This window comes from Xiphophorus maculatus, chromosome 23 (genome assembly GCF_002775205.1).
Source record: "Xiphophorus maculatus strain JP 163 A chromosome 23, X_maculatus-5.0-male, whole genome shotgun sequence".
NCBI classification, from domain to species: Eukaryota; Metazoa; Chordata; class Actinopteri; order Cyprinodontiformes; family Poeciliidae; genus Xiphophorus; species Xiphophorus maculatus.
Genome location: NC_036465.1, coordinates 20,525,752 through 20,551,808, shown reverse-complemented (window position 1 = coordinate 20,551,808; position 26,057 = coordinate 20,525,752). Strand labels below are relative to the sequence as shown.

The window sequence follows — 26,057 nt, the reverse complement described above, 5'->3', positions numbered from 1 at the left end:
TGGGCCATTTGATGTAAATGATGTGTTCTGTTTTACAGCAAACTTCTTGCCTAATCAGATAAAAGAACACAGCGTGAAAAGAAATCATTGCAGATGTCTTGGGTACATATAATGCAAAGGTTTTTCTCCTCTGGACCAAAACGGAGTATCTGAGGATTCCATTTCTCGCAGTAATAAGATGATAGGAAAAATGTGTTCTTCTGGCATTTGAAACATTTGACATGTCACGCACTGCTTTTAATGAGAACGCCCATCCAATCAATGTAATCAAAAACAAAGCACATGTAATTTTGTATTTCTTAGTGGACTGTTACTTATAGACATTTCCTGGTATCCACTGATTTTTAGTGATACTTTATAGTGGCTTTTAGCTGGAAGTCTTAATAGCATTTTTTTACATTAGAAACTTCTTAAAAAGTCCCCAGTATGCTTCATGTGATGTGGTTTCGGTCTCTGCTAAGAGAAGGGTTTCAAAAAGCTGCGCTCAACATGATTAGCATTTATATTAGCATTTGGAAGAACGGCTGGGTGCAACGTGTCGGGAGGGGTTCACAATCATAGAATTACGGCTGCAGATTGACTTGGCCTTACAAGGCAGTTTAGTGGTTTTCAGTTCATTTTATTTGCATTCAAGTTGTGCACCTTCACAGCTTTAGTTTGTTCTGGTCTATTCCAACGCTTCCAGGTATTTTCTATCAAATTGAACAAGTTAACAGCTGGCTGGTGAGCCTAGTTTCAGCCATGCTTGGCAGACAGCATTTTAACCATAACAGACTTAATCATTAACAAAAGTATTCACAGTTTTAAGGATACTAAAAACCTACTGATAATGAGAATACAGCTGATCAATAGCTATTTATATTGAAAGACCATAATTGGACTTGTTCACAAAACAGTTACACATCAACAAGCTCCAGATTTCAAACATTATAATACACCAGGTCAAGTAATTATCAGCATCTGAAAATTTAAATTTTAACAAAAGTACAGCAACATGTTATTTTACAGACTGAGCAATTTAATGTAATTTTTTCCACGCCAACATTGAATGATGACTCTTCAAACTTCAGTGTTAGAAAATGTCAAGAGACTTTTACAGACTCACTTATACAATGGCAAACAGTCACTGAATTCAGGTGTGCTGGATCATGGATGCATCTAAAAGTTTCCAGGGTCAGTCCTGGGGGTCACCTCTGATAGCAACGCAGGAGCCTGACAGCTGAGGGCTGTGGCAGTGGCATCCTCTGTCTACATGTCTCATGTTTCATGAAACATCACCCTGTGACAGTCTTTCAACAAGACAATACCAGTCCACAGCAGCATGAGTGTCTACAGACAGAATGGGTTATGCTGAGGGGCTCCTGTGGCCAGCCAAGATCTGCAGTCTCGTGTAATCTGATAAAAGTGTGGAATCAGTTTAGATATCAACTCTACTGACCCGGGGGCAGAGGAAGAGGACTCACAACAACTGAATTCAGACCCAAAGGGCTGCAACACTTTACAGGATTGGGTCTGTCAGTCTGTCCATACTGCTGACTGACTTATCTATCTGATGTAATACTATGATAATGGCAGAACATTCATCTTCCATTTAACATGTGGTTTTATTTATTGCTACCACTCCATCCTGTTTCTCAACTGCTTTCCAGTTTGTGCAGCAGTTTGTATTTTTTTTTTTTGTCTGTGGAAATAATTGGGTTTTGTCCAACATGACAACCATGAACAATTTCACTGGCAGCATTCACACAGCTGAATAATTCACTCTGACTGCTATGGGGGAAAAAAAACAAAAACTAAATGATTCATCTCTTCTGACGCACAGGGGACTCTGTGGAAGGTAAAGAGAGCCAACATACCTCTAGATCTTAACGCTCTCGGTTCCGTACACGTTGTAGCCTTCTCTGTATGTGGCAAAGTTCTGGGTGTTGGTCGGGGGAGCCGGCTTAAAATTCTGGGTATTCTTGGCCAATTTTAGCCGTTTGGTTTCTTGTCGTGATTTATAACAGAACTCTATCAGAGCCACCATCATAGCCAGCCCCAGCCCTCCAACCAGAATATAGAAGACTCCTGCCACATTGCTTAGGCTGAGAGCACTTGTCTTGTCCTGGGGGAAAGTGAATACCAGATTTAAGAGTTTTGCAGTGGAACAAAGTCAGCAGAGCAAAATGTAATTCTGAAACTATGCCTTAAACTACTCAAAGCTATCAACAACGTTGGTATCAGCAGCTAAGCAACAAAATCCTATATAATCAGAAGCCAAGACTATTGCTTTTTGCTGAAAATATTCCCTAATATTAGCAAAAAAATTGATAAGGAACCTAATTATTGCTAAAAGGAGCCAGTGTGCTTTACTCTGCTGGTGAATGTAGAGCTTTTTCTGTTGTGAGCTACTTGTACGTAAAATGGCTTCTGCACTTAACCATAAAAGGAAGCCGGTCAGTATCGCATAGGTCGATAGCTCTTAAAAAAAATCCCTGTCTTTTTAATTCTCTGAGACATGTACGTATAACTCTCATGGTACCAATGTCATACAGTACAGTCAAGTTGATAGCATATAAATGATAGCTCAGTTAAAAGTAAAAAAGAAAAAAAAAACAATCTACTGTACGTGAAACCATTTTGCTGCTGTTTGCCAACCAAATGTATTTACGAAAAATTTGTTTATTAGAGTTTTACTATTTGCAGTTTAACCTTATGAGCATGGAGTTATATAAGACCTTATATTACCATGTTATTTGTGTGGATCTCAGAGGGTTAAATATCAGGTTTATTACATTCTTCGACTTGTTGTAATGCTCAAGCAAAGCATGTAAGTCTCCTCTGTGAGTCACCACAAAATTTGGAGGACGCCCTGCGGCGCTCCCGCTGCTCAGAGAGGTTGAATTTGTGTAACTCATCACAATAAGAGGGTTTTGCTTGTTCATCACACCACAGGAGGCCGCAGAATCTAACAGACACATCTCGATGCAAAGTAGTAAGAACGCAAACAAATCAATTTTTCATTAACAGTTTGGTAAATAGAAACAGCAGCATAATGGTCGAAGTATCATGAATGTCAAGAATGGAAATGAGCAAAAAGAAACAGCATTTATCAACATGTGTTAACTGCTGTCATTCTGAATCTAAAAAAAAGGCACTTGTTTAGTTTCCCCTTAATGTTATCATTACAGTTTTTATAAAAGAGTGTCATGTGTTATACTGCTAAAAAGTGTCTAATAAAAAATTTCATAAAAGAAAAAAATATATATTTGGGGATGCAGTGCCTAAAGCCACATAGAAACTGGGTAACAGTGTGTGGCAGAAATGGCAAAGTACTCTAAAAAAAGAAAGGTGTGTGTGGCAAATAAACAAAATGCATACTTCAAATGTGAAAGTTTTAGTCTTGCATATGAACAGTACGTCAAAATGCAATTTGGAATCAGTACAAAAGACCTGCAGCGACTGACCTTACTTCCAGAGTCCTTGGTTCCACATTCACCCTTATCGTACCACCATTTGTTTTTCAGCTTGTCTAAGATGCCTTGTTCACTGAGTTTCAATACTGCAAGGTTTACAGGAGTTCTTCACGTGGGAAATAACATAAATAACATTATATTATGTTATTTTATGTTATTCAACTTTTAAACTACTACATACTTTACAAAGCGATAAAGCAGGACACCTGGCTGTAGTCAACATCACAAAGAGCAGGCATTCTACCTATCACCTGTATAACCCCTAGTGTAAAGCCAGGACCTACCTAATCGCTTCGAGTAATCGGCAGATGCTGCTAACACGGCGACGAGCAGGTACTGAAAGTACGATCTGCAAGTCTGTGACCATCAACCAGAGAAATTCATGGGCAGGGAGAACCAGAGGCTATCAGCTGCAGGTCATTCTGTCAGGAGCTTTGTCTTTACTAAGCGGAAAAATACGATTCAGACCTTACGTTTTTCAACAAAATGCTTTTGTCTTGGTGTATACTGACAAGAATAAAGTAAATGGAAGTATAAAGTAAATCTGGAAGTAAATGGGGCCCAAAAATGTATGCGGAATTATGCAGTATGAGGTTTGCTGCCATTTATCACGGAGAAAACCTTTATGTTTTGACAGATTAGTAACAGACGATGGCTGCAGGACGAAGCTCAAGAGTAGTGGCATATTTGTCTCATGTTTGCCTGCAGCTGCATAACCAAGTGTATTATTTGCCTAGACTGGAATCTAAATGATCAGATGTAAGAAAGAAGAAAAACAAATCTAATCTAGATAAAAGCACACATCTAGGAGCCACTTCATGAGTTTTTGTCATTTTTAGCTCAGCTAAATTTTTCATCAGATGTAAAAGTTCAATTAGAAGCAAAAAACATAGAACATTGATAAATGAGTGACCTGACTACTACCTCAAAACTACTACCTCCCCTGCCCCCCAGAAGGGATCCATGCGACAGCTAATGCACTGAAAGAAGATCACACCACTGTATATCCTTCATAGCCAATCTGGAGAAACAGAGTGTGAAAACCAAACCATTGTCTTGACTTGGAAAGACATTGATTAACAATGCAATTACCCAGCAACATGCTCTGTGTCTGAAAGTCAATCTGGGCTGCGGTGTGTTGGGCCTGAGGGTGAGGGGGAACTCGGGGTGTGTGTGCGTGGACGTGTGAGTGTGTGTGCAAGCTGCTGGGTGAAAACAAATCCGTGCATCTCTTCATGTCTGCTAACGGGACTTCATAGCAGTCCCAGACCAGTTGATTGGATGCTCCAAACACATCGCTCCAGGCTAGTTTAGTCTACCTTTCCAATCTTCCCCGAGGAGAAATCATGAAACAGACAGATCGTACATTTCTTGGACTTCTATAGCGCATTAGAGAAGAGTGATGGATACTGCTGTATGTGGCAGAGGGGCTTCTTGAAACAAGTGACCTAAAAAGTTAGCAGTTGCTTGATAAAATAAAAAAGTGTAAAGGACAAAGATTACATTGAGGAGTGTTCTTGTAAAGGATGAGACTGCCAAGCAGAGACATTGAAAAATTCAGTTATGGTCAGACATTTACATACTTGTATCAGTATAAGTATGGCAAAGTAATTTTGGTCTTTTATTGAAGCATTCTGTTTTTGCAAGCTGGAATGATGATATAAACCCCCCCCCCAAAAACCCTTAAATTTAAAGTTTGAATTTAAATTGGATTTTGTCAGAACCCAACAATCATTCACACCTTGGACTACTGGTTGGCGCACTGGAAAACAGGTTGGGGAGATCTGGTGCTCTGAGGGGTCACAGTTGGAAAGGATTCAAACCACAGGTAGCTTTCATTAAAAAACAACAACAAAAACAAACAAAACAAAAAAAAGCAAAAGTGTGGTCTTTAATTAGAGTTCTCACGTTTGCCTGTAATGCTTAGTCCCCTCAAGACACCGCTGTTCCCCTTGCTTTATGGTCTGCCTCTGTCTAGCAGCCATTTTCCATTTGAGAAAAACTGGTTCCTCTTAACCTGAGCTGTTAATGTGAAGCAGCTGTCTACCTAAGTACAGCAAAGCCACTTTTACCAAATCCCCAAAACCGCACTTATGTTGACTTTTATAAAGTAGTATTGTTGACAAGCTCTTTTCTATAAGTAAATGTGACTTTTTCAGCTATTATAACTTAATGTGCACTGTGAAATCAGCTGGTGATCAAAATAAGATGAACCTAGGCCAAAAACTCAAACAGTTATCTTTTTCCCAATCAGTGAAAACACCAAACATTTGTGTGTATGGTGTGTTCGCTGACAGCAACACTCTTTTGTGTGGTATACTGTTACTGACTCAAGCCTGAAAGTAACTATTTTCAATAGTTGTAGGTTGTTGTAGGCTGTGTGAAAGCACAGGAAAATTGAACAAGCTATAGTACATTTGGTCAGTTTTATCCTTTTTTAGCTTTCAAGAACTCTATAATGGAACATTTTGGATTTCAAAAAGTGTAGTATTTAAAAAATTTCTGATTAATACATTTTAATTTTAATACACAGAGTGCAATTTTTTGTAATATTAACTACATTAATTGTGTAAACTGCGAACAGAGAATGCTAAAGTCAGGTTAAAATGTCAGCCCTGTAATTAATTTGTCTTCGAAAATAGTAAAGCCGATTTTGAAATTATTAACCGCAATGCTATTATATTTTTTACAATGCAGTTCTTAAAGAGAAACCAGAATCAGGTAAAAAGTGTTATTGACATGCCAAAGCTTTACAAAAACCACAGAACATAAATTGGCCAGAAAATTCTGATCAATGCATCTCTATTACTCCCCGATACTGATAGAATTGCCCTTTACATCAGGGTGAATGAACACATTTAATCCTTTCACAACTATAAAGCAGCCACATTCACCTCCAGAAGCCTCAGAGGCCGTGTACTTCTCAGAATTTTAACTCTACAAGTGATGTTTTTCAGCTAGTTAAGGCAAAAGCTCCTTAGCTTCCAAATAAGCCATTACACCATCTGGTGAGCCTAAACTATCATCTGCCTCAGTGCAGCAGGTTGGTTGGTTTGGTCTGGATCAGGATGGATTTCGGTTGCGTTCTTTGCTAACAGCTTTGCCGATTACTCTGAACTATGGTACCCGATTGTGGTGACATCGAGGCTGACCTTGGAGTCACCTCCCCCGCTGCCGCACTCTCCCTTGTCGTACCACCATTTGTTTTTCAATTTGTCCAAGAGGCCTTGCTCATTCAGTTTTAAAACTGCCAGGTTAACAGCATTTCTTGAAACGATAAAACATAACTTGTAAGAAAATGCACAGGTCCGTGAGAAATCTAATGCAAAGTGATAATGATAATAAGTCATATTAGGAAGCAATGGTAGAGAAACTACCAGTGTCAAAGAAGGGGTTTATGCACAGACTACTGTTAATCAGAATGGTCTAGGAAAAGGACAAATTGTTTAAGAATTTAAAGAATATGGAGAGATAAAAAAGGCTCATATAAGGCAGAGACAGTGTTAAATCTTGGAAAAAGGTGGCATGAAGGGTTACGTAGTTTAGAACTGAAGTGTGCGGGATGGGGACACTTGTCATTGAGAAGAAAAGGTAACAACAACAAACATCATGCAATTAACATTCGTCACACGTGACAGCGCAGCTTTTAAAGGCTAAATTGAAAAACCATTGAACTGTTAAATTAAAAGTGACAACACAACAGTCAGGTAGGACAGCACACGGGACAGAAGGAGAGAAAAAAAACAGCAGTAAGAAAGACATAAATATGAAATGATTGTTAACGTTTACCTTTTCATCTGGATTAAATTGGATTTTTTTTTCTAACATAAAACAGCAATTCTATGCAGAAAAAAACATCAAATAACCTTTGAATCCAAGTACAGTTAAGGGCATTACTACCGTTACCTCTGCTTCCATACAAAACAAGAAGAGAAGAGAATGACAACAGGGGGACATCAGGGTAGGTGGAATACTATAACAACATGGGGGATATTGTTATAATATTCCACCCACCTTAATGCTGAGCCTTTGGGCGTCGCCACACCGTAGCCTTTGGAGTCGAGGTTCCCTCCCACTTTCATGGTGTCGCACGGCTTCCGCTGCTCGATGTACTCGTTCATCGTGGACTCAAGGAGAAAGGCAAACTTGCCCTTTGACTTTCGCACTCGGGCGACGCCATCTGGCGTGGTCTTCACAAACACATTGGGCTCTGCGGATTTCATGTAAGACCACATCTTCTCGTACACCGCTATTTTGGATCGCTGTGCGGAGGAGAAAAGGAGAAAGACTTTCAGAAGCTTCAACAACTCGCATCCACGGGATGGATTTTGCTGGATTTTCGTGCTTAGTGATCACTTGATTTAAAGAGGCGCTGCTGCGAAGTAGTCATAGACATCTAGGAAAGTTTGTACGATATCTTTGAATACTTCCAGAAAATACAACCATGATGAACGGTTACATGATCATGAGGTACAAAAATGTACAAAATCCATCTTCTCTCTGCAGACCTAACGCACTGAAAATATGTAACATCCCAAAGTCCCTGCATGTGTATGAGCATCACACATCAATATCATTCCACTGTAAAGTTGTGCAAAAAAAATTGTATTTATTACCTGGTTCTAAAAATACTTTAATAAATAATTCAACAGGCAGTAAACAGCAAGTAATGATCTTTTTATTTAAAAACCTGCACAATTCCAGCGTAATATTCTTGATGGAGATTCAGCCTCAGTGAGTGAAATAAGGTTTTGTTTATAGTTCATCTTCAACTTGTAGAGTTTATTACACTCACACAGCAACATGGTTAATGAAATATCTTGAGTGTGACTCAGAGGCGTCGTGCAGAGGAAGCTGGGGAAGTGAACAACAAAGCGCCCGTGACAAAGTGACAGAGACGAGTGCTTCTCCAGCGCCGCAGGTCAGGCTTAGTGAGACTGTGAAATCGGGTAGAGTTGGACGCTATCTATAATAAGCATCAATTAAAATATTCAGTGCTGCTGGACTGACTTTGGCACCGCAATGTCACACATCTTGTTGTGATCATTGTCCACGCAGAGATGAGCTGTGGTTCAAAAACTGTCCCATGAAGACATAAAGTAAAGACGCACTTTGTTTGAATGTAGTAAAATAAAATGAAAACAATCTAAGGAAGCAGACTTAACTAGAAATTTGCTTTTGTGCATGCATTTGTTTTTATTTCAGAGCTGTAGAATTATTTATTTTATTATCAACATTTAAAAATAAATTGTTGAATGAAACAAAAAAAAACAATGATTTTGCTTTTTTTTTATTCATTTAGTTTTACAACATGAATCTGCACAGGTTTAACTTTTATTGAACTTATTTACCTTCAGTAGGTTGGTTTAACTGGTTTTATTGTTTTTTTCTAACACAACCATTTTATCTCATTTGACAAGATTTTTTGCTGTTGTTGAATTGTTTCTAACATACAAACAATATTATGCTACATATAAACCAACATGCCATTTTTTATTATTTGCACTACTGCAATGTTATTTCACAGGGATGAGTAAGGTTTTGTGATTTGCAAGTTTTCAATGTTTTTTTTTCTCTTTTCATCTTATACATCTTTTTAATAAAATTGTTACTTCAGTAGTGCTTACTTACTCAGTGTGGTTGGAGTGGAACTATCTAAACATGGTATGGATTTATGCACTGACAATAAAAGGAGCACGAAAGAAGAGGATCAGTGCTGTTATTCTAGCCAACATCAGTAGGCAAAATGTAAATAAAAAAAAAACAGTCACATCACAGACTACTGGTAAGTGATTTTGTCCCTTCTGTGTACTACACTGAATCTGTATGTATTCCAATACTGAATATTCTAGGTGGCTAGTTGATGCTATGCGAGCAAAGTATGACATTAATATGAAGCAAACAACTTTAGGAATCAACCACGTTGAAATAGAAATGTAGAGATATGTTTTTATAACTCAGAGGTTCAAATCTGTAACACTCGGTCCAAAAACTTTTGACGCAATGACTGTCTTCATCCCAGGTTGCTATGGCATCAGCTGTCAATAGCATACATCATGGCTTGTTGTTTGTGGGAGTCTCACTGAAATCAGTAGTGCTGAAACCCATGCATCTTGAACTCTTGCTCTGACTGGTATTTATTATATTCTTCTTCATCTGAGTTGCATTCACCAGGGGTAAATTCTAACAGGCGAGATGAAAAGGCTTCTGAAGCTACACTGGAATCTGTTAAAAGCTGCTTTTCTGCCAGAGTATTTACTAATGCCAGCTGATAACTGCAAACCTCACAGCTGTCAATTGTAGACGTCTAATGCCAATTCTTACTGCCTCGAGTGACGTCACTGATCTGAATCAAACAAAGTGGAATTTTTTTTAAGGTGGCCATCTTAATATGATTATGTTTTTATTATTTATTTTTGTGTAATTTACTTAAAGTGAACTTTTCTCCCCAGCCATATTTTTCTTACTGTTTCACCGCTGATGTTAAAGAAAAAATAAGCCAACGGAGAGTAACTTTTGTGTTGCAAGTTAAATTCCCAGATAAATTCAGATTAAAGTACTGCTTTGTTTTCTTTTCTTTTTTATCAGTGTGTCCAGTTTCCTTAACATGATTGTTTTACTGTGATGAAAAGGCCACATTTTCTGTTCATTCAACAAGTTTTTATAGTGTTGGGACCAAAAACGTAGAGCTTTACAGTCTAGAACAATGTCTTTGTTTGCTATCAACGTGTTACTCACGTTTTCATGCATCTGAAGGAATTATTTACCATTTTTCCTCCAAACAGCCACAAGCCATGTTTTTAAGAGTTAGTCAATTCATTGTAATTATTTAAATTATATTTTGAATAACCCCTAAACAATGAAATATTGATTATATAATCTTATTAAATAATGATTAAAGTTATAATAATGACTTGATCCATGAACCGAGAAATTGGTTTATGGACCAATGCTTTGGTTTATCTGATTATCAGCCTTCTGACTGGATTTTACAATTAGCTACAGGGGAGAAATAAAATCAAGAATAGGCTGCTTGCAGGGTCTTGGATGTGTTGTGCATTATGCAGAAGAATAAAATACATCATAGATTTTAAAGTATGCTTTATTTTACTAGTTTAAGAACTTGGTAATATTATTTTCCTCCTAGAAATCATTGCTTTTTTTTTTTAACATAACAGCAGATCATCAATTGCATTGCTCTTCCTGTCTAAATATGCTGATTATTATAGAGGGATCTCTGCCTTGAATTAGTAGGAGTCTGTCTAACAGTAGAGTATCCATCTCTAATGCATTCCCATTATTAAACAAAAGCATTAACCTTGACCGAATGAAAGTGCTTCTCTGGCTTTATGTAATCATATAGTTTGTTTGCAGGCATCTGTCGCTGCACATCGGGCCATGGGTGAGGCTAAGATGAGGCAGCGACATTACACAAACATAAAAATCTGTTTGATGAATGTTCCCCCGTTGAAATGAACAAAACCCGATGCTTGGGTTATATCAGTTCTGCTTTATTACAAACACAACAAACAAGGGGAGCGGCACTCAGGGAGAACTGCTATTTTTATTATTTTTCTGTTCAACAGTTATAATTTAGTGTGTGACACCATGAAAATAAGACTCGTTTGGAGGGCATTTCCCAGAAGACATGAGGCTCATCCTCTCAGCGGTGGGAAAGCTCCTTGTGCATCGGAGAAAAGAATAGATCTCAACATTGATCAATGACGACAGAATGTGCTGCTGCGGTGCCTTATGAAGTCAATTTATCAATATCAGAGAGGTTTTGCAAAGTACGACTGAAACCCAAATAGGCCGATTCACTGGAACTAAAAATCCCAGCTGAGATGCTTCCAGCAGAGAAACGGGGAGAGAAAACGAGATTCGAGGAGAGAGCTCAGCAGGGAAAGAGAACTATTTGATTGTTGACTGCTGGCACATTAATGTGCACACAGACAGCCTCGCAAACACATTCACATTTAGGGCTGACTAATACGAACAAACATCACTCATCTCTTTTTAAACGTTATCATTCATGTTCTTTGGTGAGCATGAGAAATTCAATTAGAGAGCAATTACCAAAGTCCATAAGCAATTAAGAGACGATTTAAGGAGCTATTAAATGCTGTTGGAAACACGGTTTTATATGTGCGGCCATTCTATACATCATATAATGATCCTGTTAATTTATGGCTGCTTCACAAATCTTTGCGCCGTTTAAAATGTAAATTCATGTTTCAAAAAATAAAAATAAAAAAGACATGATTCCAAGCTGTGCTATTTGCATGCATATTATTCTCCTCTTCTCTGTGTCTCTAAAAGTCATTCTGAAGCAATCACTGTGTTGCTGGCTTCGTAACAGAGTACCTAAATAGCCAGTCCTCCTACCTCAGCGACACGGTTACATCATCTGTGTAGGTGTTCAACCAGCAAATCAACCAGAAACAATGAGCTTCCTGCCGTCTTGCAATGTAATGTTTTCAAAGCCTCTGACCTGAGTCGAGAAAATAGACATCACTTGCCTCGGGAAAAGGCAGACTTATGGTGAAAGCAGTGATCCTTATTAGCTCTGTTTTACAAAAATCTGATACTGTAAACTCTCTTAGATTGGATAAGTGCTAAACATGAGATATAATACGTGGGCCACACTCCTGAATGCAAATAAAGTCTAGATACAGTATTACAAAGGCTTGTTAAAGGGATAGTTCAGGATTTTTTAAAGTAAGGTTATGATAACATTAGAAATAGAAAGGGATCAATATCTCCGAGGACCAAGAAGAAAAATAAATGTTGAGGAAGGAAGGAAAGAACAAAGGAAGAATATTATTTACATAATGGGAAAGAAACTGAAGTATGGAAAAGGCATTTTCCATATCAAGAGCAGAGAAAAAACATGAATTCAATCACATTACATGTAATTGCCTGAATCACACCTAAAGCAATGTGAAACACAATACAATATTTATTGTGTATTATTATTATTATTATTATTATTATTAATATTATTAATTTATTCCAACCTCACTTGTTACACCTTTCTTTTCTGTTATAAAACAACAATAAGTTCAGTGACTCTAGTGCTGAAATAATGAAGTTTAATGTTGTTGGTGTTGTAGTAGGCCTTCCGATTTTTTTTTCCTTCTATACCATCACTCATTCAGAGCTCAACATACTAATATATGGAATAAAGGTTCTAGTTTTTAGCCACTGCTCAGAACTGCATAAGGAGTTGAGTACTGTCCTCCTGTACTTAAAAAGGTTACTCTGCAGAAATATATTTAAGGTCTTCATAGAAAGTGCTTACACGTCTGAATGAAGTCCTTTGAATTATCTCTGCTTTTCTGACAGAAAAGGACAGAAAGACAAGAAAGAGGACTGCCGCTGCAGTTCTGTATTTTAAAGGATCATTGTCAAATTCAGCAGAGAGATGCGTTTCTTTTTCTTTAAGAACCTCCAATGATGTCATTAAAACGTCTCTAAAGAGACAAGTGATTAAACTCCAAAGTCAAATAAATTGACCTCTCCGTTTTAAATGACCACTTAATCTATATCGATTTTGAGTTATGCAGCATTTCCAGCCCTCTGCCCGCTGGCCTCCAAACTGCAGCCTGTTTTTTACTCTCCCTCTGGCACTGCAGGACTGCTTTCATTACAGCCTCCCCCACGTATGCTCCACTGCTTGTGCATTTAAAGGCCATCGCCGAGGACCTCTGCTACATTTCGTTCAACTCAACTTCCCTTCCATTTTGTTCATCGACATCGCCGCTTCCCTTCAATATCCTGTACACCAGGACTACCTGTATCTCAAGTAGGAAGAGATGAAAGTTGAGGCTCTGGGGGTGTATTTTGTCACTGAAGTGCCACATGCTTCACCCTGAATACCAATTACTCGTCTTTGATGCTCGGTGCTGGACTCCAATAGCTCCTCTACTGAGCCCGCTGCTGCTCATCTTAACTTCGGCAAATCCTCGGAGGACTGTACTTTTCCTCAGAGGTTACGCCTATCTTGCAGCATGCACGTTTGTCGGGTTTCTTTTTCATGCAAACAGCCTCTGATCTCAGTGAGAACCTCCCCTTTACTTAACGCTATTCTAAAACACAAAGTGACAAGAGTTCTGGGAGTTGTGCTGTATATGATGCCAGGGCAAATCAGGGTTTGCTTATACAAAATGGCCTTGCTGTCTCTTCGCCATGCAACCCTGCTCTAATGCAGGTCTGCTAAGCACAAAGAGCTGCTTATTAAACATTGTATCAGACCATCCTGAGACAACAGTGTGTGTTACAATAGCTGAGACGTGAAATTGATTTTCATGCTTTGCAGAACGTATTGGTGCCTGCACCCTAGCTGTTGTGTCCCTTAATCTCCAGCACACCTGCAGATCACTAAGATGCATGATAGTTTGTCATTGAAGCTTTGGTTAATAGGCAATCTTTTGAGGGGAGCAGCAAACAAAGCCCCCCTACCCCCCTTTATTTCCCATGCAATTATAATTCTTTTATCTTTTGCCACTAAATGAGGTGCAAAAAGGGACATTGGAATTGCATTTGATCATCTAACCCATGTCTTTACAGGTAATTAAACAACCAAGTCAACTTGTTTTTATCGTCAAAGATTGTCTGATCCAGTCTTCACAGTATTGTGCATTTGAGAAATGCAGTGATCAATTTGGATGGAGTTTATTGACTCTCCCAGTAAGAATGTGTAAAAACCCTTAAAATAAATTGACCTTTTGTTGCAGGAACATACTGTTAGGTAAAAAACATTTGAGAAATTCAAATTATAATTCATGCTGTACAACTTTAGGTTTATCATAGTGTTTAGGATTAGTCATCCATTATTTTCTGTTTCCCTGTGGTGTAATTATGAGGGGACACAGAGGTCTATTTCTTTCAGCCACATTAATCTGCAACCATAAACAGTCAGGAACAGAGTAATGGACAAGCAAACAAGTTGTCTGACAGGCATGCCTAAAAAAAATCCTTCTTACAATCACATATGAAAATATGTTAAGTTTGCTAAACTCTTGGTACTTTAGCTGGAGTCCACAGCACTTTACACTGTATTCAGTCATTCACCCATTCGCGCACACCCCCACACGCAATGGTTACACTGAAGTTACATGGAAGTAATAGTTCACTATTATAAGCTGCAAAAATACCAAGCCTCTTGAGGTCACAATGACTCCATAACAATCTTTAGATGACAGCTACATCTCAGGAATGCCAGAAAAATATTATTCCACAAATGTCAATGTTTGGAGTCTCCAACTGTACGCTTTACTCTCATGAGGCTGAGATAGAGCTTTCGATACCAAACACTCCAAGTCAGTTTGGCAAAAAACAAAGAGTAACTATATGGGAAAATCACCTCATGCACACTGTTGACTATAGTGGAGGATTTGTGATGCTGGGATTCTCTTTTATGATCTGAGGTCTCAGATTATATAGTCTGAGTGCATGAGATCATGAACTACTTGAAAAGCAATGAGACTGCAAATACATTTTTGACTGACTGCTCAAAAACTTACAACACATGTCATTGGGTCTTTTTACCTTGATTTTTGCAAGACAAACTTTAAATCATGTGGTCAGATCAACATTAATATGATACAAAGTAACTGTGAAATGACAATATCTTAAAGTATTGGGGTGATCTGAACAGATGAGTGCATAAAGCAGCACTAGGAAAAGGCATGTCAATGAAAGCTCTCTCTCTACGCAGGGAAATTACTTTTCTATTGGCTAAACGGTGCTGCACAAAGCTTTGACCACAGGGATGCCAATAACTGTGTCACAGATATATATACACTTTTCCCATTTGTACCTGATAAGGAGAGTAAATATACAATCAATGGTGTACCTCCCCATCGTTTTCGAATCACTGAAAACACTAATTGACAAACTTAAATCAATTTATGCATTGCAGTGCAGCTGTAGCGCTCAAGTAAAGTGACCATCTCAAGGTAAAACAACAGACAGGCTAACGACTGGGGAGAGAAATGCTTCCAGGGAAGCATGGTAGTCTGGGGGAAAGGAGCCAAGAGCTATTAGATAGCCACTGCCAAATGCCTAGAGTAATGGAGGCTTCCACTGGGCACATCAATGGGCTTCCAGGCCAGAATTTGGGCTTTCTGGAATATCTGCTACAATACCCGGAGTTTGTAAAAACATCCAAAGCATTCCCAGATGATGGGACTAACCGCAAGGAGTGTTACGGTTCTAGTCAGGTAGAAAATACTTTTACAAATAGTCAATTTGACTGGAGCTAAAAAGTGCTTTCATCTTAAACCAGGGAGAAGAGAAGAAAAATGTAACCAAAAACTTGTGAATTCATGCAATATTCATGCCTCCACGTCGTTTTTTTGTGCCACTGAAAGCAAATTCTTTAGATCATAGAAGTTGTTTCACTTGTCAGGAAAGCTTTGGAAAATAAACCAGGTGAAAGCATAAAAAATTGGAGACTAGTGGTGTCAGACGTGATGACATGTGTCTGATTTGAAAAAGTGGGCTTGATTTTAAATTTCCAGCTGGCTGATGCCGTATGGGTCTAATTAGCACTGAATGTATTTTCTGAAGAAACAGATCTGAAACAGAACCTGAACTTCTATTAATCAGTGAGTTTTCTTCCTTGTCAGCCTTCTGCAGCTTTAATTAAAAAGTCCTCTGGAATAGAACTTCACACATGTCATTTCCTATTTGAAGATTTGGGGATGTATAACTAGGACACTCGTTAGACAGAATACAGAAGAATGGGACTCCCCAGCCACATCCCACATTGCTCTGTGACACAGCATACCTTTCAGGGAGTCTCCATCGTCAATTGCTGCTACTGTGCGCCGTACAGACTTACACCTGTACAGCATTTTTGATAAAAAGCAGATCAGTGACAAGTTTTGTCAAATATTCTGTGAAGAATAAATTTACTGTCAGTCCTAATATGTTTCCTTAAATACAAAGCATTATCTGCACTGAATTCAATCTTTTATGCCTTGCTCATGAGGGGTTACAGACTTTAATCCAAAGAATTTTAAATATCAAGCCCTGCAGACAGTTCCTCATTCTTTTGTTGACTGAAAGAACATGGATTTATTTCTGGATTTTGTGGTTGTGATTCAAAATTCGACTCAGACTTTCTCTAAAAAGTGTGCAGCTGGTAAACATATGTAATGTTTCTCTCCTGGTAATGAGTAATGAGGGGGCATAAGATAAAAGCCTGTCATATTGCCTTTTTGTCATCACAGTTAGAGCAACGTTTCATGAATTTGTTTTCAGGAATGCTATTGTGAACACGCCATGAGCAAAGAGATCTATGGATCTCAAAGCAAAAGATTGATTGTCCAGACAACACGTAGCTTTGGTTAGCTCTTGCACAGTGAGCATGTGATTAGTTCTAAGAGACTCAAATACTCACACCTCAGATTGTAAGTAATTTATAACTTAATTGCTGAGCTAGTCTCTCAGGCCGGCAGACATATTGCTGATTCCTTCTGAAATGTCTTTTCGACCGTTCTGCTTGACCTGCGGGGGCTCTTCCTCATCACACCTAATTTGCCAGCCATGGCTACCTTGCTAATTATAACTCATGAACTGACCCTTCAGAGTTTGAGTCTTATGTGGGTGCTTTGATTAGCCTCCTGTTTTTATCACCTCTGAGCCTTCAGTGTTGTTATCATGCTTTCTGCTGACAGCCTCGGAAGGCCTCAAGGTTGCGCACTGCAGCGCATGCTGCATAAATTTGACATTCCTCTCCAATGAGTTCAAGAATTGATACTTCATCAACATGACTTATTTGGGTGAATTTTTCACAGGTGAGGAGTTCTTCTCTGAAAGCACAAAAAGGAAGAGCTGCGAGGAGTTGTCTATCAAGGACATAGAGAAGGTTTATGATTTAATATTTAGGGCTCTACATGATTTACCACTTCAGCTGAAAATGCAGCTACGAGTCAGCTGGTGCATTGCGCAAAAAACCTTTTTTCTGACTCCACTCACCCTGAAAAACTCTTTTGTCGAGCCTGAGTCCAGAGTGCCGTACGCAATCTCTGTCTGCTTTGCTAGATCCTCTGCACTCTCTATTGGTGACACCATTCTCTCCACAGTCAAGAAGGCAGCCAGGTTGGCAGTGTAGGAGGAGATGATGATGAGGGTGAAGAACCACCAAACACCACCAACAATACGCCCTGAAAGAGACCTGACAGAGGGACGGTGTATGACGGGGGAAACAAAAAATGCAATTAGAGCGACATGTGGTGCCTGTCGAGCTGCTAACATCTACCAGTTGTGTTCAGTGTATAGATGATTGGATCAGTCATTAGAATTTCCTGGTAACTCGTAAAACTGAGATGAAAACGCATTAGGGAGTTAGAAAAGCACACTTCCAAAGAAAATAGTAAAACATCTTTGAATGTTTTTGGCTCTCAAGTCTGTGTCAAAGATTACTCCAGAGCTTCAAGTGGCAAACTGTGAGACAGTGTGCAGTTAGGAAAAACATGCAGAATTCTGGTCAGAAGTTAACATGTGTATCACCATTAGCATAAATGTCAGCTACACTCAGTCAATAAATTAGAATATTAATGAAAAATCCATGTATTTCAGTAATTTAGTGCACAATTACACAAAGATATTTTGAAACTTTTTTCTTAGTTATGATGATTCCTTGCTTACCGCTAATAAAAACACGAGATGTGTGAATATTTAAAACAAGAATTTGAAGAACTAATTTGTTAATTTTTTCGTATCAACATGGGGCTAAACTCATACATGCACTTAAATACATGCATATACCCTCACTAATATTAAGTGAGGCTGTCTTAAGTTGGAGAGAAGCTACTTAGAGGTAGCCAACCATAAATCCAAGCTCTCAAAACTCAAGCTGGGTTTGAAAAACAAAAGGTGGAATGGATTGAGTTTATATGGAGCGTCTCACATAAAATACATCAGACGTCCCCCATTATAGAGGGTAAAACATATCAATGGTGTGCAACACCTTTTTAGTATTCTCCTTTTATCAGGTGCCACCACTTATAAAGGAACTACCCTTGGCTGAAGTCCACTGATCTGTTTGTTTTGGCACACTTCACAATGAATTGTCCAGTGTGTGTATTGACACGGTGCCTAGCTATGCTTTTCAGTTTGATTGCACTTTAAATCCCACAGACAGCTGCAAACACTACATTGCACTGGCGGGGAGGACTAATACTTGCATATTGTAAGATGGTCAATTCAGAGCTGTTACTACCTTGGTGTGCAGAACAAAAAAATAATGGTAGTGTCAGGTTGACCGCACTCCGAACAAATGGAGAGACCAAACACTTTACCGAAAGAGGTGAAGAATGTTTGGAGGAGTTGAGGAGAATTTTCCAAATGTAGGAACATTTTACCATTTGTCATGGAGGTGTCAAGCAGAGGGACTTTTTCCCTGTGAGTGGCACTAGTGTTTCCAATAAAGTGAATGGAATAATAATAAAGGAGGACCATCTCAAAATCATTACATTTTCCAATAAATTAAAGGCTAGATGGTAGAAACTTCGACACTGGTGTGGGCGGTTCAAAAAACATTTAGTTTTTTTTGTTTCTTCTGCCAGCAACAAATGTTGTTCATACAACATTTGTGCTATGCATGCAAACCTCTGACCACAATCCAGATAAAATTACACTTTTATTTGTACTCTATCCCTTAACTAGGTGTCTACTGAAGTTCACCCACCTTGGAGAGATGTCGCAGCCCTGCTGCATGAAGGCGCCCAGTGAGAACCACAGAGAGTTGAAGATGCCAAAGTCATTGGGAGGATCGGGGGGAGTCTGGGGGTCTTTGGTCTCATCCTGCTCCTCAAGGTTCCACTCATACGGGCTGAACCGACTGACCAGGAACAGTACCACGCTCACACCAATGTAGGCAAACACTATACACATCCAGATCTCATAGGCCAGCGGGTCCAGGAAGGAGAAAACGCCAGGCTTGGATTTTTGTGGCTTCTTTATCATAATGGAGATGCCCAAGCTCATAAAAGGCTTGGAAAAGTCTATCACCTCCTCTCGAACCAGAGTAATGGTGAGAGGCGCAACGGCTATATCTGCCCTCTGGAAATAGGGACATGCACAGGGAACATGTTAGGGAAATAGGTCATTGTATGTGTGAACGACTGCAGCTGTTTAAAATCTCAGTTTACATATGACTTTTAAGAAAAAATTCTGTTTTAACGAGAGCTGTAAAAAAAAAAAAGGTGAATCACATAGAAAAGCAAAAAACGTTGCTGGAAATGTAGGCAAGGCCTGAAATGAGAAGCAAAATTTTACACAGAAATATTGTTCTATTTGGAGGTAGAAAAGAGAAAAAGCTCAGAGAGAGAGGCAGCTTGGAAATGACCCATTGAGACAGACGGGTATTTGAGCAATGTTTGACTAAATGAGGCAGAAAGTGGAAGAAAAATTTTCAGATATATAGAAACAAAACACCAAATTGAATTTTTGCACGGAAGTAGCACAGAAAAAAAACTGTGCATGTGTTTAATTAGACATTTTTATCTGCAGAATGCAAAATCATTGCTGCACATAGACATCTGAAACACTGGCAGTGTCTTCCACTTGGTTTCCCAAACATAGCTTATTCTGGCGCTGTATTTTTTTTTCTCCAAGCTGTTTCTCTTTATCTCCTTCTCCCTTTGCTCTGCTACTTCAATCACATTACGCTATCAAAACAAATCCAATGAAGGTGGTGCTGCCCTTTTTTTCAGAAATCACAACAGCTTTCTCTGTAAAAGCAGAAGAAAATAATTAATCATGTCAGACAATGTTAGTGCATACTGTGTGTGTGTGATTAATTAAATAATGCTCCTCTTCAAAGAAGCAAGTGTGGGAAAAGACAATAGCGTCCATTGTTACATTGTGCTGCGTTTGCCTTTTCATGTCAAAAAATGAGAAAACATCGAACTGAAGGAGCACAAGGCGGAGAGTGTTTGCTTTTTATGAGGTCGAAGCAAGGAGCGACACAAATAGAGCCAATAAACACGACTGTTTTCTTTACCCTGTCAAAGCAACACTAAGATGTGGGCTATAACCATTTAATTCCTGTGCTGTGTTCAATCAACGGCCAGGCAAACAAAACAATAAAGAGGAGCCTCGGGCCAAACCTTTTAAAGACAACTAAAATCAAATTAATTTACTGGTCAAAAGGTCAGAATGTACAAAACTATTAGAACCAGCCCACCTGCTGTAAAGGCGCAGAGCTGGAAAGACTTGACTGCAATGTGTTTGGAATCAGTTTCCCACCACTTTCATCTGCAGGGAGTGGACTTTTCCTATTTGAAAGATTATTTGGCACATGAAACTGTGCAATCTCTCCAGCTGATAGTAAGGATATTGAACAAGCGAGGAGGTCTGACTCTCATGCATTTTGTATTTGGCCTCTGCTCAATTATTGAGGCCTCAAAAAAAGGTGACTGGGAGGGGTTGGGATAATTTGGGAAATTCTTAAGGTGTTGCAAGTGCCCATGCTGACTCTCGTCAGATGTATAACACACCGTGACCCCCGTCCTTAATGCAAAAGGTTGTGAAGCGCAGCGCCATATGGATCTTGTTGCTTCAAACCGCAAACCATCATTTAGCTGTTGATTCTAAAGCAGATTACTCAGCTGTGAATCTGGCATAATTCATCAAACACGTGAAACATTGAACATAATTACACAGTCACTTCAAAGACATACAATCTTTCATTCATCAAAGTGATTACAGTGTGTTTGCCATATGGACTCATTGTTTTCATGTACCTACCTCTGTTTCGACTGAGGGAGAGAAAGGGAGAGAGACAGTTTCTAAACTAAGCAAGAAGGATTAATTGCAATGAACAGCACTGAGAAATGATTTCATTTTCTCCGTCTCAAGATGATCACCAACTCCCCAATGCTTCAGGCTGCATTTGACAAATTCACTCACAGCTGAGCTTCAAGGGACATCATGGGACTTTGAACTGGGGCAAGAGCTGATGAGTTCACCGCGGGTTTGGTGATCACCTTAAGACAGAAAAATGAGATCTCCTCTCATGTTGAAGTTCCTTGCAAACTGTCATGTAATCAGCAGAATCGAGACTCCCAGTACTCACCCCATAGACCAGTTCACCCACCATCCCGTTCCACGCCTTGGTCTCAGGGTCTCGGGCTCCATACTTGCCGTCCATTACTATTGACAGTTTGTACTTAATTCCAACATGTTTGGCAATCTCAGATGCTAAATCGACGCAGTAGCCTTCATATCTGTCATTCCCCTCCAGATGCATATAATTTTTCTTGTACATCACATAAGGAGCTTCCTGTTGATTCAAACATATGCTGGTTTATTCACTCCTATGCCCTTGTACACGTATAAAAAGTACAGAAATATGCAAACATGCGTTCAAATACATGCACATACACCGAACACGTACACACACAAACAAAAGATACACACACAAGTATTTTTGACATTGGAGCAGTTTAACTTAGAGATTTTCTTTATCCCTGACCTCCTAACCTCTAACTCCATAATCCATGAGTAATTCTTAATCCACCTTTTTCCTCAAACTTCCCCTGCTGTTCAGGGTTAAGGTTGTTCTCATAATTAGGATGTTAAATATTAGTTTATCCTCACTCAGTGGCCACTTTATTAGGTATCCCTGTTCAAATGCTTGGCAATACAAATAGCAACTTCGCTAATTACATCACAGCAATTCCATACATTTAAGGCATCTTGATGTGGTAAAGATGAGGAACATGGTCAGGTGTTGGCGCCCGACAGCCTGGTCTGTAACTGAGAAATGGCTGATGCCATAATTTAGAGGAGAATGGGTAGACTGGATCAAGATAATAGAAAGGCAACAACATCTCAAGAAGCCACTTGTTGCAACTATCTGCGATCTCGGAGACGATTGGTGTCAGCAACATGAAAAACACCTTGTGTCACCACTGACAGCTAACAACAGAAAACTGCGGCTGCAGTGAACACAGGCTCAAAGGACTGAGACACTGACATGTGGCAAAGTCCGATGCATTTCAATTGAAGCTGTAAAATTTAAAGGATACAATTTGGTATAAACAACATAAAAGCATGGATGCCTTATATTACAGGTTAGACTGAAAGTGACAGTGTAATGATTTGGGCGATATATATAATGCCACACCCAATTTGATCTTTGTGGCTGACAATTTTTATCTCTTTATATCTGTATTGTACCAGTTTTCCTATGCCTATTTCCAACAGCATAATGCACAATGTCCCAAACCTCAAATCATTATACTAAAACGACAGTTGTAGTTTAGAGCTTTTGGTATTAATACCAATGAGTTTTTAAGACAATGTATATTTCCAAAATTTTCACATAAATTTGCTGAGTGTGACCTCTGCAACAATCTTTGCTATAACTGATGGGGGACCAAGAATCACGTGGAGGACAAAATAATAATGGAAATATAAATATTTTAGTCTTTGATATTTAGGTTCTTGTCATTTTTGTTCTGTTTTTTGTCTTAAGAGTTGTTGTGTTGGGTGTTTCAGAAAACACATTGTTTGAAATCTCAACTTTGTTTGTGGAAAAATGTCACTAAATGGTTATTACTGTGCTCAAACATGGAATAACAGATCCTGACCTCATGGCATGTGTGAAACTAGCCATAGTATGTTTCAAATTTTTAATTCATGGGAAATTGCTCTCTGTCCTTGTAATGTTTTCCTTGAAACGTGACCACAGATGCACACCAAGCACAATCACACACACTGTCCATATATTACTAGCAGCTACAAACATGTCCATGCATTCGTGCATAAACAAATGATGGCCTGCTAATGCACAAATATGCAGTGATAAAAGCAGAATGATCACACGGTTCGGCTGCTCTTATCAAGGCTTGACAGCCAGCAGACACCAAGCCAAACCGATCTGTAGTAAACTGTATTTTAATCTGCAAGTCAAACTCAGTGACTTTTTGTACGTGTAAAAAAATATACATTTGTAAATTTTACCAGCCACATTATTCTTATAATCAGGTTGGGTCACTGGTAGGCAAGGCATGGGTCAGCTCAGTGGAAAATGGGGATGAGAACAGGGGTGGGGAATGGGTTTCACAAGTAAATGCCAGTGACAGTAGAGGGATCAGAGAGTGCCTCTGCTAACTCAGCAAGCACACTGCACCAATGCACAGTTTGTTTTATTCAATAAATGAAAATAAAAAACATTTTGTTACATAATTAGTAATTATTAAATAAATAATTAAATAAAAAAAAACACTTAATGGATTAATAATAAACTATGATCCTATTATAAGTAAGCAAAAAACTAATAAAAAAAATCAACCGGTTGCTATTTGTCATTTAGAATCAAGCAACAAAAAAATTCTTCATAACAATAATTAAAAGAAGAGCAGGAGCGTGCCAGTTGTTTCACTCCATTTTTAAAAAGACTTGTGCAGCTCATCCTTCCTCTAACTGAGCACATCGTCATTACAGAACAACAGGGCTGCTCAGGAGAGGCGGCATTGTCATTACAGCCACACACAATTAGAGTGCAAGTGGGAGAGCAATGATTTGTTTGTTCTGTGCTGAATGTATCCCATCACACTGGATCCACAGAGTATTTTCTACTCAGGCAGTCTGTTTTTCCTTCTCTGGAGATGTTCAGTTGTTTCCTCTCACTTCTGTGTGATTCTCATTCATTTACATATATATATATATTTTTTTAAGATAATTACTGCTTTTCAGAACATTTTTTTCCATCATCGATATGAGTCATCCAGTAAGCCTGAAATATTTGGTTGAATTAAATTAGCTTAAGAATGTGCTCCATTTCTCTTAATGTGGCTTACTAAAGAACTTAGGGTTAGTATATACTTCAACACAGAACACATGGAGGAGCAATACAAAATAGATTGAAGAAGTGATAACTGGGAAAACCGCCATACCAACTTATCTTTCTCCAATGCTGTTTATTTTGCTTTGCCCAGCTTGTGAAACCACTGCAGCATCATTCTCTCGTCATTCTGTCCCAAGTGTCATTGAACATTTACTTGAAAAGGACAGACGGGTCTACTTACGTATGCGTTTTATGTTTTGCTTTGTTTTTTGTAACTGATGGAGTCAACTATAATCACTTACACCATTTATTGTGACGTCACTGCTACGACAGGCCACTAAAACATGGGAAACCAAAATGCTTTGACACCCACACGGATACAGTTGAAACACTCCCCCCGCCCCCGAAACCGCCACCTTCGCTGATCTGGGGCCGACTGTTTCAACATGTAGTGAGTGGGTGGAAAGCAACACAAAAAAGATGTGGTTCTACCCGTCCAGGACAGAATGTATCACTCATTGGAATCAACACCATGACCTCGAGTGGCAGAATACGTGAAACACTTAAAACTGCGTGGAAAGTGTACCATAATAGTAGTGACCACAATGGTTCGGTTTTCCTCTGAGATGTTGACCTGAGGATCCATAATATTTACAAATCCTGTGTACTCGTTCCAGCAACCAATCTGCAAAGAGAAATCAGCCGTAAGCGACACATTCCAATACACTGATGAGAACACCAATGAGAACATGGACAGTGCCTTTCAAAAGTATTAATTCCCCAAAGTCTGTATGTCACTCTAACCAAACTATAAACATGGGGAAACATGGTGGAGGTAGCATTATGCTGTGGAGATACCTTTCCTAAGGAAGTACAGGGAAGTTTGTTTATGTATTTGGAAGATGTTTTTTTTTATCCCAAGTGCCTTACAAACATGGATGTTTCAATGCAGTTAATATAAAAGCTAAGAATAAGATATTCAGAGGGTAGATCACTAGTCAGGTTGTGTCAGAGATGTCAGGAGCGTCAATATAGTGCACAAAGAAACTAGAAGTGATTCAACTGTTCAAGCTTCATCCAAGTTTGATCACTGATAGTCCAGAAATTAGAGCTTGCCTTCTTTTGAGTGCAAACATGCCACTGACCCTTTGGAATGAACACATATTAAACCCATAAAGAGCCATTTTCAGTCACATTTGGTGTGTTCACCCCGTCTTACCAGAGTATCCTTCTAGCTAAGGTACATGAAGCTTGAGATGCTACAGACATTTTAGAGCTCCCAAATTCCAAAACATAACTTTCTCTACTGCCACAGTCCAACGCAATGGATCAATGATGCAAAAAAGAAAAGGCGGGAGCTTTATTTGTCTATCACATTAGGTCCCAATGTAACATATTGGTATGCTTTTTGTGAGATGACAAAATTTGAAAAGATTCAGGGGATATGAATACTTCTAAAAGGCACCGTAGAGGGGGTATATATTATTTTGAACTGTGCAGTGATGCAAACTCATTTAAATAACAGCACACATCCCTGAGGCATGCTGCTTCCACCCTGAAGTTCAACTAAAATAGCAGCAAACGAGTGGACTACTAATTCAGAACAGGCAAACAAGAGCTCCACATTTGTCCAAGAACACAGTGAAGACTTAATATTTCTGAATTCAACATATAGATGAGTGCCAAGATTATAAATTTCATTTTTTGGTTTTGTTTTTGTGCTGGAACCAAGCAGCTCCTGTGAAATATCCCTTACATATCCTTTACACCTTCAGCTTTGCAGGTTTTTATAG

At 38.9% G+C, this 26,057-nt stretch overlaps 1 protein-coding gene across 5 annotated transcripts in view; it reads right to left on the bottom strand.

Moving 5' to 3' along the window:
* Positions 1-26,057, bottom strand: part of LOC102222063 (glutamate receptor 3-like) — a 123,902-nt gene that overhangs the window by 2,026 nt on the left and 95,819 nt on the right. Inside the window, exons 9-15 of one of the 5 annotated variants that reach the window (XM_023328953.1) lie at positions 24,851-24,949; positions 21,547-21,753; positions 19,156-19,529; positions 17,442-17,640; positions 7,470-7,717; positions 6,608-6,722; positions 1,857-2,104 (exon numbers count right to left, since the gene is read on the bottom strand). In XM_023328953.1, coding sequence (XP_023184721.1) covers positions 1,859-2,104; positions 6,608-6,722; positions 7,470-7,717; positions 17,442-17,640; positions 19,156-19,529; positions 21,547-21,753; positions 24,851-24,949 — 1,488 coding nt within the window. In that variant the 3' untranslated portion in view covers positions 1,857-1,858. Of the gene's footprint in view, positions 1-1,856; positions 2,105-2,826; positions 3,562-6,607; positions 6,723-7,469; positions 7,718-17,441; positions 17,641-19,155; positions 21,458-21,546; positions 21,754-24,850; positions 24,950-26,057 lie in introns of those variants that run through there. The other 4 variants (XM_023328954.1, XM_023328956.1, XM_023328955.1 and 1 more) reach the window with 4 other exon arrangements.